Here is an 11204-nt window from a genome sequence, read left to right as displayed (position 1 = left end):
ATCTCACCGAAATACACGTAAACTTATGGAATACTCCACCCATCATGTTAGTCTAAATTGCAGTACCAGTAGCATTTTCCATTTCGAAATATTAAATAGAGAGAGGTGAGGTGACCAGTTAATATATATATATATATATAATTGACCCCAACTTGCATTGTTTTCTGTGAATGATACCTTCCCCCCAAATAGAAAAAAGGAAAATCTGGTCAGCCACCCATAGGCATAGCCATGGCTCATTGCTTACTTCTCTGCTCCAAGATCTGACTTACTTTCCTAGAAACACCCACGCATCCATCCATCTTCTCCTCTTCTTCTTCTTCTTCTTCTTCTTCTTCTTCTTTACTTGTTTCTGCGATTGATAGAGAGTGAGTGGCAATGTCGATTCACGGCAAGACCGATTCGGAGGTGACGAGCCTGGCGCCGTCATCGCCGACGAGCCGCCACCCGGCGTACTACGTGCAGAGCCCGTCGCGGGACTCCCACGATGGCGAGAAGACCACCAACTCCTTCCACTCTACGCCCATCCTCAGCCCCGCCGGCTCCCCCGGCCGCCACTCCCGCGAGTCCTCCTCCACCCGCTTCTCCGGCTCCCTCAAGCACAAGCAGCCCCGCCACCACGACAAGCCCTCCTCCGCCAACAAGCACTTTGACTCCATCGAAGAGGAGGGCCTCCTCGACGACGGCGCCGCCCCCCGCGGCCTCCCCCGCCGCTGCTACTTTCCCGCCTTCGTTCTTGGCTTCGTTCTCCTCTTCTCCTTCTTCTCCCTCGTCTTGTGGGGCGCCAGCCGGAATCAGAAGCCCGTCGTCACCATGAAGGTCTGTCAACTTGCTCTCCCCCCAAGCCCTTTTCTTCCCTGTTCTGGTATCACTTGTTAGAATCGGATCGCACACGCTATGATCTATGATTCCGATGTATAATTTTGGACCAAAAAACCTGAAAAGTCTCAATTTTTCCCTACTAATGTAGCTGGATTTACTACTTGTGTTTTTATGATCTCTGCTTATTAACACCAAATGATCCATAAGAGACTCTTCCCTCCATCTAACTGATCACCTATTCTTGTTTGAAATGTAAGAGCTATTTAACATTGTTCTTGTCTGGTGAAATTTGCAGAGCATTTCATTCAACTGGTTTACGATTCAAGCCGGCAATGATTTCTCCGGCGTAGCCACCAACATGGTGACGATGAACTCCACTGTGAAGCTCATTTACCGGAATACCGGCACATTCTTCGGCGTCCACGTCATATCTACGCCACTGGATCTCTCCTACTCTCAATCTGAGCTCACCCTAGCCACCGGAACCGTAAGCCAGTCCAAAACAAAGCCCATCATCAAATGAATCAATCTCTCACAAATTTTCAATCTTTCTTAGGGTGTTTTGAACTGGGTAATATTGCAGATTAAGAAGTTTTATCAGTCGAGAAAGAGCCAGAGGACGGTGACGGTGACGTTGCAGGGAAGCAACATTCCTCTGTACGGGGGCGGTGCCGATCTGAGCAGCAAAGACGGGACGCCGCTGGCACCGGTGCCGTTGATGCTGAGCTTCACCGTGCGGACCAGAGCGTACGTGTTGGGGAAGCTGGTGAAGCCCAAGTTCTACAAGAAGGTTGAGTGCTCGGTGGTCATGGATGCCAAGCAGATGAACGTGGCCTTGTCTTTGAAGAAGAATTGCACTTACCAGTAAAAGTTGAAGAATTGTTGGACATATTCACAAGGCAAACCCAATCCAAACATAAAATAAATGAGAGAGAGAGAGAGAGAGAGAGTTGAATTACATATAAATTGGATGAGGATTGGAGGAAGGAACAGAGGCTGCTTCTAGTTTTGGATTTTTGTGAATTATTTTACTGATGAGTTTAATCAGGCAAAACGTGGATACAGCTGTAGATGTTTTTTTTATCTATATATATATATATAATGTTGGGCCGGGTCCAGATTCAGATTTGACTTTTTGAGGAGACCATTAATTTAATTAATTAATTTAATCTGGGTTGGGTTCGGTTGAGGATTACTTAATGCATTGGGAAAAGAGTGTCCATTTTGTGCAAGCAATTGCAATTGTGTCCACATTAGGTTGGTTTGTTGGTTGATTGGTTCATCCAGCAAATTTTACATGCTTGTAAGTATCAGTTATCATTTTGTTCCAAGTAGTGAAATTTAAAGGTCAGATTGATTTTAGATGCTTCGAATGGAAGGACATCATGAGATCGGTGGCACGACCAAAAAACTTAGTGACTAAACGGTGGCGTGAGCTTGAGCCCAAGAATCACGCACGCCACCAACGTTAGCCTGGCTCCGGCCTCGGATCTACAGTGAAGTCCAAGAGGCGATTGCTTAACGGTGGCGTGAGCTTGAGCCCAAGAACCACCCCACCAACGTTGGCTTAGCTCCAGGCTTGGATCTACAGTGAAGTTCCAGAGACGGTTGGCTCAAGACTCAAAATTCTGTCATTTTAAGGCTCTTAAATCTGAAAACCCTTCTCCCCCTCTCTCTTTCAGCCCAGCCCTAGCCCATGGACAGGGTGGGCTTCACAATTTTGGTTCAGCGTCCACCCGGGCCAGACCTATAGTGAGGCTCAAGAGGCGGTTGCCTCAGGGCCCATAAATTTTTTCCAAGCCCACCCCCAATCAGCGCCTTCTGCAAACTTCTGCAAACCCTTCTCCCTCTCTGGATCTCTCGCGGCTCGCCCTCGCCCTCGCTCTCGCTCTCGCTCGCGGCTCTCCCTCGCCTCTCGGTCGGTAGCTGGGGAGGTAGCATCTATGGCTACTGGCTCTGGCTCTCTAACTCTTGCTCTCGCTGGGTGACTCGGTCGCTCGCCTCTCTGCATTGCCATTGGGACACTTTTGGTTCAATCTTTGGTGTTGTGTTCTGTTCGGATTCAAATTCAATACCAGTGACAAAAAAATCTTTTGGTTCAATCTTTGGTGTTGTGTTCTTATTCTTGGCAGGCAGGCAGTGGCCACTGGTCAGTGGGCATCCCTTCATACTCTAGAGACTAAGAGACTAGAGGTAAGTTAATTTATTTGATTATATTCTATTTAATGTGTATTTCTATTTTGTTTTGGCTAATTTAACACCTATAATGAGTTTAGGAATTATGACTTTAGGCTTTTTACTAATTGTTGTTTGACTACTTCATTTAGTTAGGAATTGCCGTGGCTGAAATGTGTTAATTGTGATTGAATATTTGTTAATTGTGATTGAATTAAATGTGTAAATATTGATTGAATATTTGAATTGTCCATGCTAAGATTGTTAAGGCTACGTTCTCTTTATTGTTTTCAACCTGTTTTGAGTTTTTAGTTTTTCAAAACACTAAAAACGCCATCACTTTGCTATTTTCAAAAACATATTTTCGAAAATAAAGAAAATTTTTATAAAAAAAACCCAAAACAACAAAATATTGTTTTGGGTGTTTTCAGTGAAAACTCACCCAAAACACGAAAAACGCAGCCTTTACCCCCCCCCCCCCCCCACCCGACCGCACAGACCCACATCTTTCCTCTTTCTCCTTTCTCTTCTCTTTTGGCCGTCGACCGCCACTGCCATCGCCATCGTCGTCGTCGACCGCTTCCGCCACCGACATCGCGACCACCACCGTCGACCGCCCCTCGTTGCAAACCCCTGCATCGCGTCCGACATCATCGCCCCTCGTCTCCTTTCTCCTCTCTTCTCTTCTGGCTTGCCACCACCCACCGCTGTCGACCGACAACTGCTGTTGATCGACAACCCTAGCATCGCGCCCACCACTGCCCATCGCCTAACGACCGAGCATCACCTCCCTTTCATCGATGGTTTCTTCCTGATTGTCGTGTCTCCCCTCCCCTTCTATGATTTTTTTTTTTATTTGATTTGAATATTAAATTGAATATGTAATATGATTTTTTTGTATTAATTTTTCTTAATGATATTTCTAAGATTTTGGATTTTGTTTATGATAAACCAATGTTTTGTTATTTTGTAATTTATAATTACTTTCTTCAGTGTCTTATGTTGTGGGTTATCTAAATCTCAAAATTAACATTGGTCAAAAATAAATTTATCATGAAATTAATAGTTGAACCAAATCAAAAATTATTTTAGAAAGCACTTTGCAATTTTAATGTATTACATACGATTAGATTATCAGTTATCTCTTGTATTATAGTTTAAGTTATCTCTTGTATTATAGTTTAAAGTCTTTGAATCAAATTTAAAATTTACTAAAAAATGTTTAGAATTTACTTTGAATAAAATATCATAATAACAAAAAAGAAACCATTTTCAAAATTTCAAAGCAAACTCGTTTTCTAGTTTTTTGTTTTGAAAAATAGTTTTTTCAGACTGACAAAAAAAACGCGTTTTCAAAAATCTCAAAAATTGATTTTCAGATCTAGTGAGATCCAATTGTTAGATTGTGTTGTTTTGTAGGTATGTGAGTCACAAGACTAAGGCGATTTCGGTGGTTAGTTCCAATCGTCGGAATCTGCCATAGATGGTCGCCGACGAACTGATAAGATCAGTTGTTGGATCATGTTGATTTTGGGTATGTGGATCACATGACCAAGGCGATTACAATGGTTGGAGTTGTTGAAGGTGCCATGTTCGACATACCTGTTTGAAGTGTTAAGACATGCGTGTCCTTAATTGTTTTTTGAAAAATCATGTTAATTTTATAATTTAGAAGATTGAGTAGATTCATAACCACTTCAAGAGTAATGTATTATCTTATAAATTATAAATTATAAATTGACCCTTGAGTTTCAAAGATTATTAATTGGCTCTTAACCTTCTAAAATTTTGAATTGGCCCTTAAATTTCTGAAAATGATAAAATTGACCCTTAAGTTTTGAATCTACATGAATCTTATAAATTATAAAATTGACGTGATTTTATTAAAAAAATTCAAGAAAAAGAAAATTAAGGACATGCTTGTCTAACACTCCAAATAGGCATGCCAGACATGGCACCGTCTAGGCGACTTTGACCGTCGGAATCACTTGATCTTGTGACCCACATACCCAAAAATCAACACAATCCAACTGCTAGATCCTACCATATCTGAAAATTAATTTTTAGGAAAAAAAGGTGGCTGTTTCTAGAAGTGCATCGCAGGTCACAGTCCATGCCACTTTTCTTTCTTTCTTTCTATTTTTTGGTTGGCTTCATTCTTTTCTTTGAGGACTTGACATTTGCAGATGGTATCTGAAATTTAGATTTTCCGTGATTAAATATGAATAATACATTGTTTTTAAGTTAAATAGTAGATATAGTAATATCATCAAATCATTGTCAAATTATCTAATATTCTTGTAGGTAATTAGTTGGATGATTGATGCCTTTTCATAGGTTTGTCCCTCTTTCAATTAACTTGAACAAGTGTATTTTCATTAATTTGAAGAGAAACTAGAGTTGGCAACTATATATATATATGCAATGCTAACCGTTGCCCTAAGGGCAATGATTAAGATGCAATAAGTGTATATTGTTTTCAGACAAGGTGCATTTATTGTACCTTGTTTTCTGATTTATGATTAAGACATTATGTTTTGAGATATTTAGTCGACCAAATGCACCTTGTCTAAAAATAATGTTTACTTGTTGCATCTTGACCATTGCTCTAGGTTAGCATTACCTTATATATCTATATATATATATATATGTTTCTACAAATAGATTGCTTAAATGCATTGGCTACTTTCTGGACTGAAAGTTGGACATAGTTTCTATGGGTTGTTTTGCAATCATACATGTCTTGTCCCCTAAAGAAAAGCTTGTCATGTCAACACCTCCATATGCTCATCTGTGGTGACAAAATCTAGCTTAGGTTTAACTAACTTCATAAGGTCATTGTTACATTAATCAAAAGATAAAAAAATCTTCAGTCTATCATGTAAGCCATTTCCCCAACAATAAGAAACTTATGGCTAAACAATATTCAAAGGTCATGCAGTGGTCATGTTTACCTTTTTGGGTTGTATTGCTTTCTAACTTTTAAAACTATTGAACCATCTACAAAATAAACTCTCTCTAATGCCTTACATCTTGAGTTTTAATTCTATTGATTTATGGCTTTGTAATTTGCAGAAAGAGATATGGATGATAAGATTGATCATTATATTATTTTGGGGTTACCAACCGGCGATGAAGGAGCAAAGTTTTCAGAGAAAGACATAACCAAGGCATATAGAAAAAGGGCACTGGAGTTGCACCCTGACAAGAGGCCAGATGATCAAAATGCACATGCCGACATTCTGCAGCTCAATGCATCATATGCGATTCTCAAGGATGAAAAGGCTAGGCAGCTATTTGATGATCTCCTCCGAATCAAACAGATGAAGATCCGCCGCCAATCACAACAAGACTCCAAGCGCAGGAAGATGGTTTCTGATCTTGAAAAAAGAGAGCGAGCTGCTTTTGCTCCTGACCCTGAAGCTGAAGCTCGAGAAGAAGAAGAGAGAATTTCTAGAAAACTTAAAGAAGAGATTGCCAGAATTCGAGCAACCTATGCCAATAAAGTTGCATCCACTGCCCAACCCCCAAGTAAGGAGGCAACAACACAAGGAACTGAGAATGCTAGTAGCAGTTTGGACAAGGAGAAAGTGTGTAAGGTAACATGGGATAAGGTTGGTGAGGATTACAGTGCTCAACAACTAAGGGAGTTGTTTGAGAAGTTTGGTGAAGTTGAAGATGTTGTAATCAAGAGTCAAAAGAAAAAGGGCTGTGCACTTGTTGTGATGGCATCCAAAGATGCAGCAGTAAGTTTTTTTGTTGTCTTGTCACTCATTTTAATTGTTCCTTATTCATTATTTGCACTCTGCTTTTTTGTCTTTACTGATGGAGATGTTTTTATTTAGCAGATTGCTGCCACAGGAACTGTATGTGGGAATCTATCAAACCCTTTACTGGTCCTGCCTCTTCAACAAGCTGTAACTGCTACTGCTCCGTGCACCCAGAAAAATGCTGAACCTGATCCTCCAAAGCTGAGTAATCTTGTTGGTAGTCAATACCAGGCATTTGAAGATTCAGTATTGACTAAACTCAAAAAGGTTTGGAAATGTTTGTGTTAATTTTGCACCTTAATGGTTTTGTATTTACTGTTAATTTTGCACCTTAGTGGTTTTGTATTTACTTTTAGTCAATTTTTTTGAACTGGCAGAGCATGTGCTTATGCTCATCTAACTTGAGTCAACTCATTTTTTTTATACCAACTGAAAATTTTAGTGTAAAATTTGGTCTTAGGTATATTATATTAACTTCCACACGTGGAGCATTAACTTTCTGGAAAGAATGGAAAATGCGACAATAAATTGTTTCTGGAAGTGTGGTGCATATTTTCTATGCGTGAATGCCTAAGATCTAGTTGTGGTTTCCAAGACTTCCTATCTTTCTCTACACTTCCCGTTCTCTTGTTTTACTTTAAATTTTCTTCAGTTGCTGTACCTGCTTGTTGGCTTTGCTTTTAAGCCTCTTACCAAATATTCATTTAGCACTGACAATCTTAACCTGTGTCCAAAAACTATTATTGTGATTAGATGTATGCCAACGTCTCAGTCATGGCATAAACCTCCCAGAGCATTATGCTTCAGTATGCCTCATGGAACTCCAGGCTTAGTAACATATAAAAGAGGTCTGCAAGGAGTTTAGAACTTTATTCCTTACTGCATTCTTCTCTCTCTCTCTCAATTGGCTTCGGTCTCTCCTTTCTTGTTCATTTTTGGTTCCTTTCATAACCTTGCATACAACTCCATATGAAGGGGCCCCTTCTAGCAACTCACTCACTCTTAACATGTTCCAACTATCTCTAGTCATTCCCCGAGAAAGCCTAAATTTTGTAATCCTACTTTAGCATGAAGTCAGTCATTATTTCTAATATTATGCATTTGCAATGTTTTTTTTTTTTTTTTACTAAAGTGAAGCACTTTTGTATTTAATACCAACATTAATGGCCCAAATACACAATCAGTGTTCATTAAATATACTTTGGAGTAACTTAATGCCCATTTGATTCCTGTAGTAAAGCGTTTTGAGCATGGTGAAATATTAGAAGCATGGACATTGCATACTTGCAGTTTGTCATGTTCCTAGGGTTCAACCTAGGGTTTAGGAGATAATAGGAAGGAATTGGGGAGAGAGATCAGAAGAAATGGGAGGGAATTAGAGAAGAACAGAAACAGAGAGAGGGAGAATAGGGAGAACCGAGGAAGAGAGGGAAACTGAGAGTCTTAAAAATCAGATTTCATTCAATAATTGATTGTCCTTTGAATCAGATTGGATATGCTGATCCGGTAGCTAGGTTTGGCGCCAATAGGACTGCCAATTATTCAAATGAATACATCTGGAGGTTCTTACAATACAACTAAAGAAATTCTACTATTATCTAATTACTACTATGTCCTTGGGTCATGGTATAGTTCTCTTTGCCTTACCAAGTGACCACTTTGAACTGTAGAATATGTTTTTCTAGGCTAAGTATATGGTTCTGTGGGTTGTTGTGCTATGTAGATGTGGGCCTTTGTTTTAACTTGATTTTGGTTTCTTTTTTTTTTTTTTTTTTGCATGAGTAGGCTGAGGTGAATGACTTGTGGGTTACTACAATCTGAATTTGAATTGGTTTACCAGTAAGATAACTTTAGTTCTTTAATACTCACTGACAACTAGATGGTTGGCATTGTTGTTAAACTGTAACAAATAGCTGCTCCATTTCTGTGGATTAGTGGTAATTTGAGATAATGGTGAAAGGGGCTGAATCTTTTCTGTGGATTCGGAGTAGTACCTCTTGTTCCGTGGCCTTAATCTAGTAGAAAGATGGGATTTGTTCAATAACCTCCTTTAGTTGCCTTAGAGCCTAGGCCCTGCAATCGCTTGGTTTTTACTTGTTTGGACTTTGGGGTTGTAGTAAAGCTATGCGTCTGTTCTATTTTCTGCCTTTTTATATCTGTTTGCATGTTTATGGACAATCATGTGTTACTACATAGATAGTTCGTTCATACTGCTTTTTCAGTTTATTTTTATTCTCTTATTCTGCTTTTATGCCCTTGGGAACATATTTCTTGAAATGGTGATTCCAATAGTGTTGCATTTGTTTTTCTCGTTTGTGCTCTACAAGAACACAACCTGCAATAGTAGTTCTACTTGAATCTTGTTTTATTTTGCTGGGGATTGTGATTGTATCTGTTACCTCGTGTGCATTCTTTTCTTGCCTTCCCCTTGGTCCTTATTCTGGTGGCAATTTTTCAAGTACTCATTTTCAATTAACAAAGTTGTTTATTACTATATTATTTGTGTGTTATTCTAGGTAATAGGCTGAAGTGGCTGGTTTTATGCATTTTATTTCTTTCTAATCATTTTCTTCTGAACAGGCTGCAAAGAAGCAACAATGATTGGATAAAATGATAATTTAGACAGGCGATGAGCCTTGAATCTTCATGGTAAAGGGAAAGGTAATCCCTGCAAAGTACTGTTAATGTTTCTAGTTTTTCACAGATAACCTTGTCGTGTGAGGAAGAAAGATTTATGCAAATATTTGAGGCTGTGTTTCGATGATGTTACACTTGAACAAGGGACATGATACTTTTGTCAATGCTCTCAAGTTTCAGTTTCACCTCACTGGGCCTCCATACTCTTTTCATGAAAAAAAAAAATAATTATGATTGCCATTTCTTCAGTGTTCATGATTTTAGATGTTGTTTGGAATTTATGTAACCATGTTGATGGTCTAACAATAGTGCTTTTTCTAAATGCAGGTTTCCTGGTATCATCGTTGCAGGAGAAATTGTCATAAGTGCCACATTTTCAACCTGATCCAAGAACTGCAAAATTTAGGTGGTGTGTGATTTCAACAATGAGAGAGATAACAGTATGACTATATCTTGCTCTAACTTGAGGTCCTGTAAAATCTATACCTTTGTCGCCTGATATCATGCTAGCAACCATTGAAGGTTCTAGTGGAGGTGATGATCAAACACTTGGTAGAACTTTTCTTGCATCCTGTATTCTTCTCTCATCTTACATTTATTTGCTACTGTAGTATCTTGCATTGTGATAGAAGTGAGTGAACTGATGATGATATTGAGCATACGTAACCAGAAATAAATACCACTAACTGGTAGTATTGTATATGCATACTATCTTGTAGTTGATATGTTTCTTGTTTTTCTTTTTCATTTTTTAATGAATGTCAGTTTGTAAGCAATTCCCTTATGTTCAATGCTGTAGAAGTGCCTATGGAACTTTTGTGTTTAGCCTCTCCTCACTCTTGGCAAAGAAAGGAACAGGGTGAGAAAAAGGTTAGATTTATGCAATCTTGTTTTCTCTTCTTTTTGGTGCCTCTTCACTGCTGAGGCACCAAAAATTCTTATAACTCAACGAGATTAAGGGTTGATATATGTCATTATTAGAAGAGACTCGTCACTCAATCACTTATATTTTTTTTTGTTCCGTTGTGTTACAAGACTTGTTAATTTGTTTATGGTAAAGATGGTTTTAGTACCCAAGTGACTTCTGTCCAAAGAATAAATAGTGAATTCCATTCAAACTCGATAACTAAAAGTCATTTTATATAATTATTTTTGATATTTCATATTCTTATAGTTTATGTTTTTAAAATAAATATTGCAAAGTGAAGACCCAATATATAGGATTGTTAAAGAAAATAAAAAAAACTCAAAACATTAAATTTGTTCCAAGGCAATTTCATAATACGAACCTTAAAACGAATAATTAATGATCATGTTATTTGTATATTCAATTTATAAAATTATGATTTTTAAGTAATTAATAATACTTTTCATAAAATTATTAATTATTTTTCAAACACTTTATAATTTAAAAATGTTCCTAATTTTAAAAAATTATAGACTTTTTGCACATATATATGTTTAAAAAAATAAAAAGTGTATTTTTTAACAATATAAAAAAGAGAAACATCAAATTTATAAAATTATAATTTTTAAGTAATTAATAATACTCTTCATAAAATTATTAATTATTTTTCAAACACTTTATAGTCTAAAAATGTTCCTAATTTAAAAAAATTATAGACTTTTTGCACATATATATGTTTAAAAAAAATAAAAAGTGTATTTTTTAACAATATTAAAAAGAGAAACAAAAGCAGTTCATGGCAGCCCCCGGCGAGGATCGAACTCGCGACCTTTCGCTTACGAAGCGAACGCACTACCACTATGCTACGGAGGCAGTGCGACGCCTTAAGTTTT

General features: G+C 38.0%; 2 protein-coding genes and 1 non-coding gene across 4 annotated transcripts; 2 read left to right on the top strand and 1 right to left on the bottom strand.

Annotated features, from left to right (window-relative positions):
* The first annotated feature begins 174 nt into the window (after positions 1–174).
* On the top strand, positions 175–1951 carry LOC127810095 (uncharacterized). Its single transcript, XM_052349349.1, has 3 exons — positions 175–819; positions 1118–1309; positions 1406–1951. The coding sequence occupies exons 1-3, from the start codon at positions 379–381 to the stop codon at positions 1688–1690; spliced, it is 918 nt and encodes a 305-aa protein (XP_052205309.1). The 5' UTR covers positions 175–378; the 3' UTR covers positions 1691–1951.
* A 143-nt stretch (positions 1952–2094) lies between these two features.
* On the top strand, positions 2095–10180 carry LOC127810096 (uncharacterized). 2 transcript variants are annotated; one of them, XM_052349351.1, is made up of 5 exons: positions 2095–3015; positions 6073–6743; positions 6846–7034; positions 9348–9428; positions 9732–10180. In XM_052349351.1, exons 2-4 carry the CDS (start codon positions 6081–6083, stop codon positions 9366–9368), a joined length of 873 nt encoding a protein of 290 aa, XP_052205311.1. In that variant the 5' UTR covers positions 2095–3015; positions 6073–6080; the 3' UTR covers positions 9369–9428; positions 9732–10180. The 2 variants fall into 2 exon arrangements, with proteins under 2 accessions (XP_052205311.1, XP_052205310.1); XM_052349350.1 differs by having other exon boundaries at positions 6843–7034.
* Positions 10181–11112: 932 nt separating this feature from the next.
* TRNAT-CGU (transfer RNA threonine (anticodon CGU)) lies at positions 11113–11184 on the bottom strand. Its single transcript has one exon. It is a non-coding gene; the product is annotated as a tRNA-Thr (tRNA).
* Between the last annotated feature and the right edge of the window lie 20 nt (positions 11185–11204).

The sequence above is a fragment of the Diospyros lotus genome, chromosome 9 (genome assembly GCF_014633365.1).
Source record: "Diospyros lotus cultivar Yz01 chromosome 9, ASM1463336v1, whole genome shotgun sequence".
NCBI lineage: Eukaryota > Viridiplantae > Streptophyta > Magnoliopsida > Ericales > Ebenaceae > Diospyros > Diospyros lotus.
Note: the sequence above shows the minus strand (reverse complement) of the source record. Positions and strands in the feature narration are given on the sequence as shown.